The sequence below is a fragment of the Lepidochelys kempii genome, chromosome 9 (genome assembly GCF_965140265.1).
Source record: "Lepidochelys kempii isolate rLepKem1 chromosome 9, rLepKem1.hap2, whole genome shotgun sequence".
Lineage (NCBI taxonomy): Eukaryota > Metazoa > Chordata > Testudines > Cheloniidae > Lepidochelys > Lepidochelys kempii.
This window is the reverse complement of record NC_133264.1, coordinates 36,844,204-36,864,503: the sequence shown is the minus strand read 5'-3', so window position 1 is coordinate 36,864,503 and position 20,300 is coordinate 36,844,204. Positions and strand designations below refer to the sequence as shown.

The window sequence follows — 20,300 nt, the reverse complement described above, 5'->3', positions numbered from 1 at the left end:
GGAAAAGATCAAAACAATTCTTTTCATTTTTTGAACTTGCTCAGTTTACAGATTAATAAGTAGTGTGTGGGTCCTTTACTGCTTTCTAAAGATACAAAAACCACATCTCACTTACCTCATTTTGGTTGTGGGGCGTTGGCATAATCTGGTGGTACCGATTTATGTGACCTCGTTACCTTAATTGTTTCCTTCCCACAATCAACATCCTCTCCAACTTCAGTTTAGTTTAGATTGATGGGTCACACCTGAAACTCTGGGTAGGGTTGCCAACTGTCTAATCACATAAACCCAAACACCCTTGCCCTGCCCCACTCATTCCATCCCCCCTCCCTCCATCGCTCACTCTTCCCCCACCCTCACTCACTTTCATCAGGCTGGGGTGGGGTGTTGGGGTGTGGGAGGTGGTGAAGGCTCTGGCTGGGGATGAAGGCTCTGGGGTAGAGATGAGGGGTTCAGAGTGTGAAAGGGGGCTCTGGGATCAGGCAAGGGGTTGGGGTGCAGGAGGGTGTGCACAGTGCAAGCTCTGGGAGGGGGTTTGGATGCTGGATGGGGTGCAGAGGTTGGGGTTGGGGTGTTGGAGGGGGTGTGGGCTCTTGGAGGGAGTTTGGGTATGGGAGGGGGCTCAGGGCTGGGGCAGAGGGTTGGAGTGCGGGAGGAGGTGAGGGCTCTGGCCGGGCGACACTTACCTCAGGCGGCTCCCAGTCAGCAGCGCAGCAGGGATATGGCAGGCCCACTGCCAGCTCTGGCCCCATGCCGCTCCTGGAAGTGACTGGCACATCCCTGCGGGTGGTAGAGGGGGCTCAGCACACTGCCCCTGCCTGCAGGCATCGCCCCCACAGTTCCTATTGGCTGCAGTTCCCGGGAGCTGTGGAGTTGGCGCTTGGGGCAGAGGCAGCGCGCAGAGACCCCCTGTCCCTCCCTGGGGCCGCAGGAACATGCCAGCCACTTCTGGGAGTTGCGTGGAGACAGGGCAGATAGGGAGCGTGCCTTAGCCCCGCTGCAGTGCAGGACTTTTAGCGGCCTAAAAATCTCCCAGTTTGGCTTCAGTAGCCTCCAGGAGATAGAGCCCAATTCCGGGAGACTCCCGGTGAAACCGGGAGGGTTGGCAACCCAAACTCTGAGCCACTCAACTTCAAACATTTCTAACTCACAGAAAATCAGTCAAGTTGTTTCAAACTTGGAACGTTTTGTAGATCTCACAGTTTCAAACCTGGCCATATCGGAATGTACTGTATGTTACTTTAATCTTGCATAAAAAATTCCAGTCTATATTCTTTTATATATGGACTTAAGAATCTAACAATTGATGAAGATATAAAATGAGAGAAACTATAGGTGAAGACATAAGCATAAGGGGGCAGAGTTAAGGTTGAGCTTTACACCTGAACTGATTTATCCTGACTTCTGAGAGCTTGATTTTTCAAGCTTCTGGCCCAATCCTGCACACACCTAAAGGGTGTAGTGCTTCCTACTGTGAGCAATTCCTCTGGGCATGTGGGTTTAATGCTGCTGTGGGAATGAAGGTGCTAATGTCAGAGATGCTTCTCCCACTCCCACACAACATACACATCCAGCACAGCACTGTTTCCAGAGGATGTCAGGCCAGCCACAACATCTAGTAACACCACTTCCTTTGTCTAGGGCATCGCATGTGGGAAGAGTGTGGACATGGGAGAGCTCCATCATTATTGGCTATGGTGCAGGAGAAGGTGGAACAGAGGTGGGGCAACCATAGGAGTGGAAAAGAAAGCAAACTTCTCTTTACTTCCTCTCCCCAGGTTCTTGCTGAGTTCATGGCATTTTGTCAGGATTTTTTCTCCTCAACAGGTGAGTGTGATTCACTTCCTGATCATGCTCTGCCATTCAATACCATAATTCTAGACTCCTTACTTCGGCTTTAGGAAGAAGATTTACACATCCAACTTAAAAGCCTCACTCATCCCACAAAGTTTTGAAAATGGTGAAAGGTTTCTGGAATTTATGGATATACATCATTGCAAATTAGAAGGAAATTAAAAGATTGTATGCCTGGTGAAAGGGGAAATTGTGTTAACATAGACTGACTGATGGAACTTAATCATATTTATTTTATTTATCAGTGACAATTGTACCTTTGTACTGATGTTACAACAATTGGATGAGGTCACATACAACATGCTAATAAAGACATAATACAAATTCACATAATATAAAAGATTGTGGGAGAAATTAAGAGACACACCTGTCATTGTTATGATATGACACACAAATTGCCAGAGCACTGAGAAAGCAGACAGGCTGGCCACAGCTGGCTGAGACAAAATGACTTTGAGATATAATTACAAGGTGTTGTAGCTATGTTAGTCCCAAGGTTATGAAAAAGACCAGGTAGTTGAGGTAACATCTTTTACTGGACCCACTTCTGTTGTTCACATGAGTTGGTCCAATAAAGAAAATATAACCTCACCCAACTTTTCTCTTTCAAATGTAAGATTTTCATCTTGCTTAGCCAAATATTTCATTTAACACAACTTGAAGTCTAGCTAACTATCTATCTTTTTGTACTGTTTCAGGTTAGTGGGGTTCACATTATGCTTAGCTTTTATTGTTTGTTATTTTCTATGCTAAATAAACATTGTATTTACCAACAAGTAGGGCTGGTCAGAAAGGTTTTCAACCCACAATGACAAAAACTTATGATATGAAAGGGTTTTTTCCCCATTTTCATTAATATTTTTGTCAGTAGGGATGATTTGTTTTTATTCAAACACAAATACACAGAAAAATAGCAAGAAACACACAGCCACTGGCAAAGTTAACTACATTTTTTTTTCTCTCATAGATGTGATTTTTTCCTTTTGCTCCTAGGTTCAAACTCCCTAGTTCCTATACCAAGGCAAAAATCTATGTCAAGAAGTTTAGTAACACGGGAGGACAGTATAATGCACAATCATCATTTTAATTATATTATTGTCTCTGATGCAAATGTCAACCCCATTTATTAGATGAGGCTTCAGGATGTTGACACCATTTAACATTGAACCAGCTCAGAAAATATTCTGACCACAATGGCCTCAGATAAGTTTAAAAGAAAACCATTACAAATTCTAAGCCACTTTACAGAACCCACAACTTGGACTAGAACTATTCCTCAGGGGTTTAAATCTCACTCCCTATCCAAGGACTGACATGCTATCATCACTGTTGTCTATGCCCTTTTTCAGTCACCAAAGCTGTAGCAGGACAGGTTAGATGTGCCCCGTCCTCTCGACCGAATCCCACACTTCATCAGTTGATAATATTCTCTCTTAATTACCTCCTCCTGGACATACAGGCAGTTCACAATGTTCCTTCCTACAAGCAGCAAGGCTAGTCTCCTCTCTCCAGAGAGATGCTTGGGTTCATAGCATTTCAACAGAGAAGAGACAGGATGTGGTTGTAATGAATATAAAGGGGATTTTATTTTCAAATAGCTGGGCAAAGACAGTCCCTGGAAATTCTCTCAGGCTCAAAGACTAAACACAGCCTGCTCTCCCAAGTATCACAAGAATAGTGCCTTGTTCTTCTCCTGTCACTTACACCTATATAATTCTACTGACTTCAATGGAGTTACTCCCAACCGAGTTACCCTAGTGTAGGTGAGAGGAGAATCAGGCCTAAAGTCTCCCTGAACACTGGCCTGGCTAGTAATCATAGAATGCGTTGTGACTGAATTACAAGGGTTCAAATCCAATTAGCTAAAACAAGAGAGATATTTGTTGTACATCTGAGAAGATGACATTTAAGGGTGATAAATTTTAACCTCAGCACTTGAGAACCTAGATGGTTCTGGTGATGCTATTGATTATCTTAGGTCACATGAAGCAACAGCATTTAAGACATTTAGAACAATTAACTATGCAATCATACCCTTCTTTTCCAGTCAACTAGTTTTAATGGCAGTCTGACCCCAAGCTAGAGTCTTTCACAGAGAAGCTCACTGTCAGCACAAAATGGCATCTCTCTCTGCCCTCCTGGTCTCCGAGGTCTGCTTTTGTAACTGTCCGTACACTTCTGAAAATAGCCACTGCTCAGTTACCATATGTACGAGGAGAGAAGCTAAGGGTGAATGATGGAACAACAATCTGAAAGGGCCACAGATGACGAAGAAATGACTCAGCAGAAAAAGAAAGAAAAGAACCTCTTGGTCAGCCAGGCTTTTTTCTTAAGAAATTATGTTTATACCAAGAACTTAAAGTAAGTTGAGCAGAAAATTCCATATCTAGAGGTTCAACCGAGTCCTACAACCTTCAGTGCAGAGTCCTAAATTCCAGGACATTCTATACTCCCTACCCCACTGGCAGCTATTCTAATAGCTGTTTCTCTGAATACATGTGCAAGCAGAGAGGGAAACTGATCTGAAATTAAGCCCATGTTCGTGGTGGCGGATAGTGCCCCTGCACTCTGTCACAGCACATTTAAACGTCCCCATAACTTTTAGCATATCCAAGGTTATCTGCATCAGTACAACCACAAAGGAAAGCCCTGCTACCTGGGAATTTAATCCCAGCACCCTCCTCTGATTCTGACCTTGCAGGGAACCAAGCACTTTGTTGTTCTGGGGATGTGAGGCACTTAAAAACTATCAAGTTTCAATGACTTCCCACCCAGCTGATGGCATAATATTTCATCCTGAGGAAATCAGTGTCTGGTGGAACAAGAATGTTCTGAGCCATCCAGCAGCCTCATGAGTCATGACATGAGACTAACAGGGAAGGGTGTGCCTTTGTTCCCTTCTCCAGCTCACCCTCTGTCCTAACACAAATTTCAAAGTTCTTCATGTTAAAGGAGATATTTTCAATTTACATCTTACAGTTACATAATTAAAAGGCACAGATTCAGATTGAACTAAATCAAATAACAGCCCATCTCACCTTCCATCTGCAACACACTCTAATCCGACTCCCACTTTATTGTTTAGCTGCATTTTACAGATTGGAAACAGGCATAGAGAGACTAGTGACACTGGAAGTGTGGGGTAGATCAGATAATCAAACCTGGCCCTCCAGGCTAGCATCAAAACCACTAGACTATCCTTCCTCAACTTTGGAGTTTGTTTCCTTATCCCTTACACACCCTTTTGGTCTGTCAGGACCTGGAAGTGTTAATTTTAGACAAACCACAAGGCTTACCTCTTGGGCAGTGCTTTTGGGGAATGGCTGGGTTGAGAAGGAGAGTTGACAGAGTAGGGATGTTACTCCCATAAAATAGAGAGTCATTCATACTCCACAACAGCTCCAATTAGTAGTTCTGAGAGTTTACAATGGCTGAAATTTAATACAAAAGGAAAGTGCATTTCTAGAACTTAGAATGGAAAACTGAACACTAGCTAAGAGCTTAAGATATTTGCCTTGGAATGTTTGTTATGGAGAACTTCTGTAATATTTTTATGGAAAATATGCATGACTCAGTTATCCCCTCTCACATTTGTATTATCACCAACTCAGATTGAGGGTTTAATGACAGGGGAATCAGAGAAGAGTGCTGGTCATGCAGGCATGTCTGGGTTGGTAAGAATGAAAATACAAGAACTGTCAACTTGTGAATGGAGCTACCTTGGAGATGCAAAGGACAGCAAGGACCAGACCATTCACTTTTAAGACTGCTGGGCCAAGAGGAGTTTTCACAACCCCCTCCCTGGCCTGGGCCTCAGGAGGGATGGAAGAGGGTTGTAAAATTTTAACCTGTAAGCATTAGTCTTACCAGTTAACCCGCCTTAATGGGTAAACCCCAGGCTGGCTGGTTGACCCCAGAAGCCCTGTACTGGCCAGAGCAGCCCCAGCCATGCTGGCCCCTCTCCCTTTAATCGATTAACCATTTAAACAATATAATTTTAATCATTTAAATGGTTAACTTTTTAAACAATATTTACATCCCGAGTGTGAGCAGCTCACATTAAATCAGCATGACAGCAGTTTGAAACGAAGCACTGAGCATTAAGCATGCTACTGCCCAGTGCAGTAAGAAGTTTGAATTGAGGGGCAAGAGAAGCAGATTGTGTTGCCAGCATGCAAGCTTGCTTTTCCATTCTAACCAAAGGAGCCTATACACTGTATTCCTGTTGACTAAGACATGCAGTCTTATTTTGAAGAGGCTGTCCTGTGTAACTGCAAACATCTACTGGTTGCATAGCTCCCAAAAGGGTAAGTCTCTGACACAGGTCTAAACTCATTAGGACCTGCTGGAGGAGCCATGGTGAGAAACAGAGGTGCTGAAGCCAAGAACTCAGTCTTGGGTAAGCAAGGACTGCTGGGCTCATCTTTCCAAAAAGGGGAGGCCCTGGGCTTAGCACTAAAAGGTGTCCACTGCCAGAGGGCAGTGAGTAAAGGCCAGAGGCAGAAGACACCCTTTAGAACCATGATAGTACAGCAGTTAACTAATGGCAGGAACAGTTAAATTCTTGACAGGGGTAGAAGCTGCGCAGGTGTGGTAAAAGAAGAGTTATTGTACTCACACTTTCAATAAGAGTTCAATTCTACTCTCATAAACATCAATGGAAAGGCTCCCATTGACTTCCATGAGAGCTGGACTGGGGCCTAAATGAATTGTGGTAAATACTGTATGTTTTACAAGTGAAGTGCTGTTGCCCTAATGTTTATATTTTCATTGTTCAAAAACAAAACAATTATAATTTTCACTGTAATCTGCAAGAATATTTTGCTAGCCAAAACACAAGACTAAAAATGGGAATCTTTTAAAAGATTCCCATCATATAATATTAGTTACCCACATTTGGTGGCAGTGGAATATACCAATCGTCACCAGACAACAAGATAGCAGTTAGCTTTGTATTTTTTTCTTTAAATTGATGGCTTCATCATTTTAATGCTTTGTTGCACTTTGTTACCTTTTACTGTATATCCGATTCTTTATATCCTATCCTGTGGACCTTTTAAACACATCATACAAAAGGGCTGCTAAAGATCAGGGTGCTGGAGCCTTCCCAAAGGTGAGTGGGTCCCCCACCTGGGTAGGTGGAGGGACCCAGGCTCCCCACAGCTGCCCATATGGCTCTCCCTGACCCGGCTCCAGTCAGGGCCTCGAAGCCGCAGCCCGGCCACGATATGAGCTGCACTGGCAGCTGTGAGGAGCCATGGCAGACCCTCTACCTGCCCTGGGCTGGAGGGCGGGAAGGGAAGGGGCACCCAGAGCAGCCTCCAACCCGTATCCCCACCCCTCACCCCCCCACCAGGGTAGGTGGAGGGTCCTGGCCAGAGCTGGGTCAGGGAGAGCATGCGTGCAGCTGTGTGGAGCTGGTGTGGAGTCCTGGACTCTCCTCCTCGACCTGCCTTGGGTCAGGTGGGAAGATGGACCTGGGGCTGCTCTCAGTCCCCTCGTACCGTGAGCAGGTGGAGGGGCTGCACGCGTGGCTCCCACAACTGCCCAGGCTCCTGTCCCCGGCCAGGCTCCATGCTGGCTTGGCCAGGTGGGCAGGCCCCACCCCAGCGAAAAGTGGACCAGCCAGACCCACCCATTTTCAAAAAGTGGGAGGGCCATGGTCCCCTGCCCTCCTGGCACTACTGCATCTTGCATGACATTCTTACGTTTGGCAGTTTGACATTCTCACATGTCTGCACATAGCCCAGCTATTTTTCATGCATTCAACTGCCTCAGTTTCTTTGCACATCCCCACAGTCCCATGATCTCCCAGCAACCCTCCCCCTGGCTTTCCCCATCCACCCACTACATCCTCTCTGGGCTGCACCACTGCCCCAGAAATCCTCCAGGCTCTCCCTACCCTAACAATCTCTCTTCCAGACTGTCCCCGCTACAACATATCCTTCTACCGGCTCTCAACTCCTTGCAATACCCCCAGTTCCCAGGCTTCCCTGATGTTTCCTTCTAAAGTGTGCAGAAAATAGGTTCCTACCTCTCCCATACCTATTCCCAATGCTCAAGCTGATCTTGAAGGGGAATCTATTAATTTTTTTCACTTTCCAGAAATGTCACTCATGGAGTGCACAAAACATGGCAGCTGGATTTTCACTCAAACCTATGTGGGCCTTATTTCAAAATATGACCCAAACTAGTGGTGCAGCTACAGTTCTATACCTAATAAGTCAATTGTTCCTTTTCTCCAGGCCTAAGAAGTAGATTATGGTATCCTGGATACAGATTTTGCTTATCATCTTATCAGACTTTTTGTTTGACAGGAATGATTTCCCAATCCTGAAAAGGTGAACTGGTTAATTTTTTGTGTCTGCACAGTCTCAGCTGGGAGCATAATAAAATAAATAATAATATCTGAAACAGTTAGGGAGTTAAATGTACTCTTTTTAAAAAGCCTTTCCCTTGATGAGAAATAATAGTTGGGCAGAACAGAGTGACCTTCATGGCATGAATTGAAGTTATGCTACATACCGTGCTTATAGAGCATTTTTGAAGTGCATAGATCAGGGAGACTCTGGAATCAGCTTTCCATGTTGGTCAGGCAAAGCCCAAGTTTGTTGACTTTCAATGTCAAGTACAAGCTCGAGTTTTACTTACACTTATGGGAATGACGGAGTCAGCTGACCTAAGGCGGCGATCAGAAAGGTAATACATTGTAGGGATTGGTGGGAAGAGAGGGAAGGCAAATAAAAAGAACACAAAATGTATTATCTTTTAAAAATCTCATTATTTGGGAGGGGGACTGATTTATTTCTTTTAAAACACTTGGAGGTAGCAATACTGAACACTGTTGATGTAAAAATTGGATTTCTTTAAATGTACATTTTTCCTGTGTCTAAAAACAGCTCAGATTATTAAAACTGGAATTTTGAACATCTGAATTACCTTTTTTTCCCCATTTCTCTCAGTGTGAAAATAAGGGTATGGCTACACTTAAATACTACAGCGGCACAGCTGCACCACTACACTACGGTGTAGACATTCGCTACACCAGCGGGAGGGGTTCTTCCCTTGGCGTACCTAATCCACCTCCCCAAGAGGCAGTAATTAGGTCAAGGGAAGAATTCCCTTCCATTGATCTAGAGCTCTCTATACTAGGGGTTAGGTTAGCTTAATTACACCACTCAGAACTGTGGATTATTCACACCCTTGAGTGATGTAGCTACACCAATTTGATTTTCTACTATAGACCAGGCGTAAGCTAGTCAATTTCACTTTTGTTCAGTATCTGGTTCACTTTCAGGGCCTTATATGCTAATTAGTACCTATGCTGAATGTTTGCACTGTGGAGACTGTTAATGAATAATTGTTTAAAAGATCTGTTTCCACTGGATTGTTTTATACTTTAAGTGCCATGCAAACATTTCTGTTTGTCTTAGGTTTTCACAATATTTATCTGGTCAAATTTGAACGGAGTGTCTTAGGCCCTGACTACACAACAACATTTTGCCTCAATGAATCTATTCATGGGCACAGAACATCTTAGAAAACTGAGGCCTTAGGTTTGGCCTACACACAAACCTGCTCTGGTTTAATTAAACCAGTTTAAACCCCTGGGGTGGACACACTTATTTCAATTTAGCTTAAACAGGTTCCTAATTGACTTAAGGTCAATTATAATAAGCCTAATTTAAACCAAAGTAAGTGTGTCCATATAGCCTTTTGCACCAGTTGAACCAAGTCAGTTTAAAATGAGCCCTAAAGTGAAACCAATGGAACTCTGCCTGTAGAGCAGCCCTTAGAAGAGAAGTGGTAGATGTTGCAAAAGCATATGTAGCCACAAAACTGAAAGGCAAAGAAAGACAGTACCACTGCCTGTCTGCTTGAAAGCCCATGATCTACAGAGTACAAGGAAACAGAAGTAGATGTCACAGAAATATGATGTTCTCTACCATGTTAGAAGTCACCCTCTGCGGGGATTGTGCTGCAGGGGTGGGTGAAGTGATTTAAGCTCTAAGCACTGGGGTAGAGTACAAGAGGGGAAGCGGACAGGTCACCCACCTACAGGCCTGGGGCACAGAAGGGGTCACTTGCCCAGGGCCCATTTGCGACAGCCCCCCCCAGCGGCGTTATGAGCCCGTGCGCAAGGTGGCCGTGCCACCCAGGACCATGCTTCAGGGAGCGGTGTGGTGACCCGAGGGGCCAAACCCTAGTAGCACAGCCAGCCTATGGGCCTGCTGGAAGTGCCCAGAGCGGGGCCCAGCCCTGCCCACTGGAGTACGTGCCCCAGGCAGGATCTGGCCAGCCTCCCCTCTGGGGTCACGGGGGGAGGGAGCGGGCAGCCTCTCTTTCAGATGTTGCCCCCAGCCCCGCAAAACCGGATTTTATCCCGGCCCAGCCTGAACAGTGGCAGGAGGCTCCCAGGGCCGTGTGGCCGAACCCCTGCCTGAGGGGAGGGGGCTCTCCCCAGGGCGGGCCCTGCCAGGCTGAGCGCGGGAAGGTGTCTGGGCCAGGGGCGGCCCCAGCCCGGCTGGCCGGGAGCAAGTTCCCGGCACCCAGTGCCCGCCGCGGCCGGGGCTCGCTGCCTGGCGGCTCCTCGGGCCCCTCAAACCGCCCTGGAGCCCGCGCCCCCGACTCACCATGGTCCCTGCTCCGGGCGGCTCGCCCCGGCTCCCTCCCCCCTCAGTGCCAGGTGCGCTCCCCGCCGCCCATCCTGCCTTCCCACAATGCCCGACACCGAAAGCGACTCCGCCCCGCCTTCACCTGCGCCGGGCAGCCCTCGGGAGGGGCCGGGCACCTGGCGCCGGAACAGCCCGTCGGCGGGCCCCGCCCCAGCGCCAGGGGGAGCGGCGAGCCCCTGCCGGGCGAGCCCCGCCGGCCAGCCGCCGCCCCCCGCGCTGCGCCAGGTGGCGGGGATGGGCGCTCCCGGGGCGCGGGCGCGGGTCGCTGCTCCCAGTCTCCAGGGGTTTCCCACTTGCACCACGAGGCCAGCAGGCGGACCCAACATGCAGCACAGAAATAGGCAAGGCAAGCTGTGTCCTGTAACTGTATATAAGCGCCCGAGTGAAATTCACGCACAGGTTAACCAGTTACATTTACAAAATACCCAAGCACACAAACAGTGGCAGATAGGCAGGCTAGACTGAAACTGTTCTTAGCAAATTCTAGGCTCCTGGATTTCCCACTGCTTGGCGTTCCCAGCCGTCACCAGGCGCAACAGGACAGATGAATAAGGAGGAGGGTGGGGGAGTCAAGATTCCGGGCTCTTGTTCCCATCTCTACCCCTCGCATATCTCTTGGAGAAGACTCCAAACATCTGATGAAGTGAGCTGTAGCTCACGAAAGCTCATGCTCAAATAAATTGGTTAGTCTCTAAGGTGCCACAAGTACTCCTTTTCTTTTTGCGAATACAGACTAACACGGCTGTTCCTCTGAAACAGTTCAGCAAAGACAGCCGAGAAGTTCTGTTGGTTTCAGTGGGACTATTCATGCTTAAAGTTAAGCACACGCTGAGGAACGTTACCGAATCAGGACCGAGAACCTGTTTTAGTGAGAGAGAGAAGGCTGGTGAAGCCACCAAGATTACACCCCCCTGCCTGTTGTTTTGGTTGGTTTGGATCTTTCATCTCCATTTAGATAGTTACCAGAGGTGGGCAGAAGTTATCTCAATTTAGTGTCTAATGAGAAGGATGGTGAAGCCTGCCTTACTCTAGTACTGTAAGGTGATGAAGTGAGCTGTTGCTCAGGAAAGCTCATGCTCAAATAAATTGGTTCGTCTCTAAGGTGCCACAAGTACTCCTTTTCTTTTTGCGAATACAGACTAACATGGCTGCTACTCTGAAACCTCTCAACATGAAGATTGAGTAAGAGTGCTGATTTGCAACTTGAACCTGTGGACATTTAGTCCAGAGGTGAGAGCGCTCGCAGCAGGGCAATACTGATTTGGCATTAAACTCATGCTGCAATCTCTATGTTGAGGATTTATCAAGCTACACCGAGGCTTGGTGAACTTCCAGCATATTGAGTAACCTCAGGCCCTATCTCCTGTAGTTCCACTGAGAACATAATGGCTCAAATGGAGCTTTTGCAGTCTCAGTGGAAAGATCATAGTGACTAACTGAAGTGATACCAAGTTCAAAAGACCTGATAAAAATGCAGTGATGGTAGGTCATGCATTGTCTCAGTGAGAGATGTTTGAAAAAGAAAACAAAACTTGGACTTGAGTGGTAATGCCAAGGTAAAACCGCAAACAAATAACTTTCTCTACATCTGTACTAAGAGCAGGTTAATTATTAAAAGTTAAAGATTTTAAATCCAATTTACCATTTGCTTGCTTGCTCTTGGAACTCTGTGGTACCTAGTTTTGATTTCTGGTTCTCAGGCATTTGTACAAAGGTGCAACGTTGGGAAATATATAAATCCAAACAAAAAATTCCAGATAAACTATTTTCAGTATCTTTTATAGAAAAAATCATGACAATATTTCTATACCTATACGTCTTTATGTTTTTTCAAAACACAAGCAACCTAAATTTGAGGCCTGGATGGTGGCTCTTTAAAATTGCTAAAGGTCTGAATCAAAGCCCCAGAATCTAGGCTTAAGGCTTTTCATTCAATTGCCATAGATCTCATTAGGGAGATTTTATGTCTTGCATGCACTGAAATACCTAATTATAGTAGCATGAGACTGGGAATAGAAAGCCTAACTTCTGTATTTATTGATTTTGGGTGGAGATTTAGGGTAGCCCTGATACACCAGTCATTTACTCCATGTGTCATCAAAAAGATGGGCCCCATCCCACAAACTGCAGCCTTTCCATGCTTTGGGGATTCATATTCAGTATCTGGCTCAGGCCCATTATACAGAGAGGTTTTAAGGCTTGAGTGTCCAAATCCCAGGTCTTGTTCATCCCCATATAATTGAGAATAACAGATAAATATGGAGGAGTGTAGAAAGTTACCTACTGATGTCACATGTCAGCCACAGCTCACACTTAATAAATTCCCTTCTTCAGTCTTTGAAAGGGCAAAGGCATTAGTTATTCTTAATTATGCTTAGCAACGGGCAAATTGTCTCCAATAAAAGCATGTAATTCCCACTAAACTCCCTGGGCAGTTGCATAGGTGTAGCCAGGGCTGTCCTTAGGATTTATGGTGCCCTACGCAGTATTATTAAATTGGTGCCCCTATATTCCACTAAAGGCAGTCCCCAGCCGGCACCACTGACCCCAGTGTGTCGAGGGGGCACAGCCACCACCCCTGTCTACAGACCCCCAGAACTCCTCTCATTGCTGACACACACTGAGCTTTGTACGTAAGAGATGCTGCAGTGGTGGCTCAAGGCAGGCTTTGGGCTGTCACATGGGGGCTACATCTTCCCGGAGTCCATAGCCCTCCTGCACCCCCGAGCCACTCCTGGCCTTCCATGACCATTTTGAGGGAAGTACCAAACCGTAATAACAACAATAATACAAGTGTATGTGTGTGTGTGTGAGAGAGACTGTGTGACAGAGTGTGTGTTGGGGAGTGTGAGACTGTGTGTGTGTGAGACAATCTGTTTTGGAGGACTGTGACTGGTGAGAGGCAGAGTGTATGTGGGTGTGAGAGCCAGTCTGTGTGTGAGAGGGTGTGTATGAGTTAGGGAAGTGTGAGATAGTGATCACACTGTTACTTTAAGTGTCCCCATCCTTTCCCCACTCGTCCCAGCTTTCCCCCGCACTGGCTGACTCATGTCAAAGTTTTGCTCCTCCTGTCCTGACCCCGGCCCAGCCCCCGCCGGAGACTGAGTGACACAGGCAGGTAGATCCAAGGAGGGACTCCATTCTGGATGGCGATGGACCGGGCCGCCACACCGCCAGTGACCAGCTGTGCTGCTCTGGGCTCCAGCCAGCTGAGGAATGAGCGAGGGATGGGGCAGGGTTGGGGAGAAGTCTTCCAGCCCAGCATCAGCGAGGGGTAGGAGAAGAGAGGTGCCATACACAGCCTTGTATGCCTAAGGACAGCCCTGGGTGTAGCAGAGGAGACAGTTTGGCCCAGGGTATGTGCAACTTGCCTTTGATATCCCTTTGTAGCTGAAGAAGTTCCTGTTTATAAGAGCTGCTCATAAAAAAGAAAACATCTTACAAAAGTAGTTTTAGAAATTTTTCTCCACTTTTAAATTTGAAAAATCAGCTATCATTTGTTAAAAAAAACTATTTGAAATCCCCTTTTCAAAAATTTCAAGAATGAAATTTACTTTGAAAAAAATGACTAGCTCTGCAGTTGGTCAAACAGGAAAATAATTTTGCTAAAATTTAATAGAAAATATTCCAAGTTTTGAAATTTAAAAAAATTCAGAAATAAAAAATGACTACCCCTACACTTCTTTATTTTAATGTAGGTTTGAATGAGTCAAAGAAAACACTACTGCAAATAAAGAGCTCTACAGCTCTCTAGCAAAGGTAAACCTAACAATCAGATATCAGTCTTCCTGTTTCTTTAATGGATTAAGTATTAAAAACTGAACATTTTAAGCTATGGTCACAAAAAACATACTCTTTCATGTACTCACATCCAATCTACCCTAGTGTTTTAGTCTGCTGTCTGTCACCGTAGTATCTATTTTTGTGTGACAATCATGTATCAATAATTTTATTTTTTTTTTAAAACAAAGACCTAAATTAGTTTAGGCATAGGAGTTCAGGTACATTGGTTCACAGTATCTGAATTTATGCAAATATTGCATAAGAAAAAGAAAGGAAGCAGGGAGAAAAGGAAAACACAACCAACAGGTACGTATCACATGTTCATTGCCTGGCACCAGCTTTCCCAATTATTTATTCTTGAGGGCTGATCTAGCAGGTTTATGGAGGTAATAATTTGGCAACAGAGGTTCAGAGGTATTTGCAGATACAGTAATCATGCCAAGATATGTACCCATTTAAGTCAATGATATTAAAAATCAAACAAGTAACCTCTGGCTAACAGCCAACTAGAAGCTGGAGATAACTGTTTACTTGTGGGTGTGCATAATCTTGCAATACATCATCTAACTGAATGTCACTTACAAACTTCCTAAACAAGCTACTGATGGTTATCACCATTACACAGAGGGGAAAAAAACCTGTAATTTCACCTTTGCACATGTCAACAGTCACATTCACAATGGAAGTCAGTGTCTTGCTTGGCAGTGCAACAATTTCAGGGGGAGTTGTGCATACACAATTGATGGCATAAGAGGGCCTCTGGTGTCCAGGGCTGGGACTCTAATGAGTTTGATAATGCTACCAGATTGCATGGTTTATTACTGACAGCCTAGGTGCTGTCATAAGGCACTGATTTTGTCATGGTGGAAGGTCAGAAGATCTGGACACATGGGGTCCCGTTCCTTACAAGCTTCATACAAGGGTCTATTAACTTTAGGAGGTTTCACATGGATTCAGAGCTCATGGCATAATCATGGCCATTGTAAGCAAAGATATACATATTTGATAATTAGCTGGGAAACTATATTTTTGTATATTTCCAACATAATGGATGAATCCATGCCAGGTCACAGCTGAAAGGAAATGAAGAGCAGCTGTTATGTAAAAAGGTAGCAGGAAATAAGTGGACAAAATAGAACATTCTTGTTCCCTTTTGAGAAGCAGCAAGCCCTGGCCCTGGCAAGCAAAGGCCCTGGATAAATCTACTTCAACCACAACAAATGTGGCGGAACATTTGCCTATTATATTAATTCTAGCCAATGGTAGCTATAGGCTGACTTCAAACCATCTAGGTTCAGATTCTCTCAAAGGTACACAACTATGGAATAGTTAGGATAAATAGCTCATAGTAGACTAAAGAGTTCAGGCTGATTGTTATACCAATAAAATAAAAACCAGCATGATCTTATTAAAGAGGAAAAGGCAAAATACCACTTTTATTGTGAATACAGAAAGAATCATAGTAAGCAGTTATAGCTATAACATTCCATTCAATCTCGTATTTATTCACACATTCATTCATACACACACACACACACACACACACAGGTTCTGCAAGGTTGTTATAGTTACCAGCCTTAGAGTTGCTCATGCCAAGCCACTGGCCAGGTGGCCTGGACATGAGGAGGGAGCAGGGCCTTGTCAGATGCTCATCTGATGCTCCTGGAAGTTGGTTTGCAGAATCAGACCCCCAAAGTTCTCACTTTCTAGAGTCCATTTTTATAGGAATTTCTTCCTATGCTAGTCTATGGGAATTGCTTCATCATGCTGTTGCTGAATCAATCAGCAGATAGCACATTCCTGACAGCTCCGTGCTGCTAGATGTTATCTTGTTCTTTGGTTCTCCCATCCTTGAGGCTGTTGGGTGGATTCCAGTCTGCCCTCCGGGGGTCCTCTGGTTATTTCCACTTGATGCCTTCTTCAGCCGATGGACACTGGATTCTTAGGCTGGCACCTCCCTGATCATTCAGTTATTATCCACACACATCCTCTATCTCTATTTTAATCACAATTGTTAACAAAGCAAGATGAATACAACAAAAAGGCAGGGAGTCTCTGGGTGCTGTTTCTGTTGTTACAGAGTATTGTTTTGAGTCTCTCTCTGTGTGAGTAGTTGTTATTACAAAGAATTGCTTTGAGAACAGACTCTGTCTTAGAATGTACTAACGCAATTAGCAGCTTGCAAGTTTAACACATAGAGGGAGAGAAACAGTACCAAAAACCAAGAGACCTCTTAATTAGTAATACCCTGGAATTTAAACTATGGGGAATCAAACTCATTTGTGATTTTAATACAGAACTTCTTTAATATGATCCAACATGATGAATCACACCCCACATGCTTTTGTATGAGGCCTGTGCAGAGTTTTTTTTGGGGAGGAGGGGAAAGATGAGAGGGAGAGTCTACTTTATATTAAACCTCATTTTAAAAAAAAAATCGATCTAAATTCAACAGAAGGAGCTACTTACTAATTACATTTTGTTCCTAGATTGATCACTTTTTCCTCGATTACAAGGGTGACCAGATGTCCCAATTTTATAGGGTCAGTCCCAATATTCGGGGCTTTGTCTTTTATAGGCGCGTATTCACCCCCCTAACCCCTGTCCTGATTTTTCACATTTGCTATTTGGTACCCTAGTTACAAGACAGCTATCTCTACTTCTACATACCAATTTCTCCCTGTATTTTGCTTGCTCACTTTTAAATCATTTGCAGGCAAGATTTGATTTCTTCACAGATCAAAGCTAGAAGAAGATTGTGTTCTATAAATCACATATAGCATCATACCCTGGCCATGGTGATGTAGGTTTTGGTACAAGTACTGCCACGGATGGGATGTGCATGAAGTAGCCCTAACATCATAGAAAAAATGTGATCAAATTTGCAGTAATTATAATCTATACTGAGCTTAATGATATTTTTAGGTACTTCCAAGTATGTAGAATAGTTCTCTACAGCTAGAGAAAGGAATAAAATGCTAAGAGCAGAAGAATATTGATGGGGCATTCAGGAAAGTTTCAGACTGAGCTCCATTTTCCTCAGTCAAAATGTGTTATTGGAGCCCTCTTGTGTTCACTTTGACTAATAACCACAGTATCCATCGATTGCCTTCCCACTTCAAAATCTAGAGCAATCTGCCCCGTAGCTCCATTATGGCAGGCTTTCTGCTTGCTCAAACTGAACCCTTGCTCTCCTTTTCACAGTCCTTTCTCCCTGGTGTAGTCCCTACCTCCCCTTCACACACACTTTTCCTCACTGATCTCTTTCACTCCTTTGTCGTGTCCTGTGCTTGCTAACTGCTGGTAATGGGAGAATAATGGATGTGAATTATGCTCTTTGCAACCCGTGAAGCATTCAGCACAAGGTAAGCAAAATCAGTTGTGTTTGTTTAGAGGACTACAATATTTTATTATGTATAGGCTACATCTACATTGTATGATTTGCAGTCTGGGTAGACATACCCTCGCTAGCTTTAATCTAGCTAGCATGGCAAAAAAACAGTGAAGACACAATGACGTGGGTTTCAGTGTGTACTAGCAACATGACTACATACTCAAAAGGGCCCAGGCAGACCATACAGAACTTCCGTTATGCTGCCACCTTTTCACAGCCAATTTTAGCAGGCGAGCTAGATCAAAGCTAGCAGCTGCAATTACACTTGTAACTGCAGTGTAAGCATAAGCACATCTTTACCCTCCAGTACCCTTCACAAAGTAAGTTTGGAGATTGGAGTGAATGTGCTAGAGCCACCTTGCCTCACTTTACTAGATCAGGTCTAGAAGAATACATTTTAAATTTAGTTTTCCCTAAGCAACAAATAGACCCTTAACAGATAGTCTCCACCAGTAGCATGGAAATTAACTGGTAGTTTCCAAACCCACTAATATATAACAACTTGGGCATGAGCTAGTTTAGATAGGCAATGGTGAGTACCACATTAGGCTTTAATGCCATATATAAGATATAAATGCACTTTCACAGAAGAGTAGTTTCAGTGGTAAGTGGGGGGTTGAGGCTGCCTTCCCAGTTGGGTGGGCAGTACAGTGGCCATATGTCCTCCCTGCCAATAGCAGGTAGCAAGATTGCAAGGACTGGGGGCCATAGCCTAAGTAACTAAAGGTTTAAGGTCAGCGACGTTGCAGGCAGGCGCCTTTGCAGTATTGTTTTTCCATCATGGGATGACAGAGAAGAGATGAATAGGAAAGGGTGAAGAACGCTGCAGGGATGCTGGACCTGCCCCTGCTAATGGAATAATGCTTTTGCAGTTGTGGGCAAAACCAGCAAGTGACTTCTTGAAAGGCATGTACCCTTCTATCCTAGCTGCCCCACCCATCCTTAGTTCAGCCAGTCACAGGAACAGCTCCAAGATCTCTGCCCTGTTAAGCTGCAGGAGCATGTGCTTGTGAGCCAACGATGGATGCCCCAGACCATGGCATCATAGAGGAGACACAAAAATGTAACCAAAAGGACACAATTGGAAGAGAACTGGCAGAAAGGAGTGGTCAGAAATGCAAGATTGTTACTCAGCAGAACTGCAGCTGTGTGAAGTGACTTGGCAGATGGGTACCACACTCCTATCCCTCACACTGAAAGCTGGACCAGAAAGAGGCTGGGCACCCTTGCTTTACACTGTTACCTTTCAGCTGTGTGTTCCTGGGGAACCAAGGCACAGCGTCCAGCCTGTCTGACTCACAAAAGACCTTCCCAGCAGCCCCCACCACGGCCTCTGCTTGAACCAAAGCCACTCAGAAGACAGACTTACAAAAAGCAATGAAAAGGCAGTGGAAAACACACCTAAACCTCCTGGACAAGGGTGACAGGATTAAGGGAACTCCCCTAGCCTCATTTGCATTGAAGATAGGAGAGAGAGGCATCCCTATTAGCATATAGAATGGAGAACAGATTCCAAGGCAAGAACCGCACTGAGCCCTAGGACCTGAAAAGCAGGGAATCACTGCATGATGGGGGATGGGTTGGGAGAATCTCTGCTCCTGATGTTAATGAACCCACACCTACACACACCCAGCTCAGTAGTTATCAGACCAATTCTAGTAATAAATCCTTTATTGGTATCCAAAATATTGAAGCTGCCTAATTGCATTGCAAGCTCCCTTGAAGGACCACCACCCATAGTCAGGAAAAATCAGTTCCTATTGTCTAGCCTGAACAAAACAACTTTGGTATACTCCCTTAAGCCCTCAATTTACCCATAAACAAATCTAGTGTTCTCCCTTGAACTATTGTTCTTTCCCTACAAAAACCCCTACCCACGCTCATGTCGGTGTTCTGATGCCTGGATCCAACATCTGCATCAGTTCTGTTGGATCATCTTCTCCTGATTGATTGTGGTGGCTCTGCCTGGCTCCAGCACTCCAGACCCTCAGCTACCACCACCACCACCTGGGACCCCCAATCGATTCAAGTTTCACAGACTGGTGAGAACCCAATGAGCTCTCAGTATAGCCTTCTGACCCTGACTTGTGTGATCAGTTATAGTTTTGTAAACCTGACTTTTATAATCAAATTTAAGTTATAATATTTAAATCTAACTGTTTTGTTTAGCTCCCCTTGTATGGTTATTACCTGTCAATAAATAACTTTCATGGTGAAGCTGTTTGCTTCTCTCTCCCCCACTCGTGTTTTTTGGCTTCCCCATTTGCTCTGCAGCAATGCTCCTCGTACCTAAGCTAAAAGATCCCTGTGGTGCCCAAAAATCCTGTGGGGTTTGCTCATCAAGTGGGTTTCTACCAGAACAATTGTAATGTGAAAGTGGGGATCGGGACGTGCTGAACCTGGGACATATGAAGGGGGCAGCTTGGAAGTGCTGCTTGCCCCAGTCTGCTCAGGCATACTCTATTCCGGTGCGGTGCCCATAGAATATGAGGGTGACAGCTTGGAGGTGCTGTTTGATCCAGCCTATTGAGTCCAGGGGCATACAAGGGGTCAGCTTGGGAGTACGGATTAACCCAGTCCTCTCAGATGCTCTC

The 20,300-nt window shown here is 45.0% G+C and overlaps 1 protein-coding gene across 3 annotated transcripts in view; it reads right to left on the bottom strand.

Annotated features, from left to right (window-relative positions):
* The window catches only part of AP1S3 (adaptor related protein complex 1 subunit sigma 3), a 61,428-nt gene extending 50,840 nt beyond the window's left edge, over positions 1 to 10,588 (bottom strand). For all 3 annotated transcript variants that reach the window (XR_012160803.1, XM_073359934.1, XM_073359935.1), the window contains exon 1: positions 10,488 to 10,588. Coding sequence is in view for 2 of the 3 variants with exons in the window: in XM_073359934.1 (XP_073216035.1) it covers positions 10,488 to 10,490 (3 nt within the window). In the remaining variant the exon portion in view is untranslated. The remainder of the gene's footprint in view (positions 1 to 10,487) is intronic.
* Between the last annotated feature and the right edge of the window lie 9,712 nt (positions 10,589 to 20,300).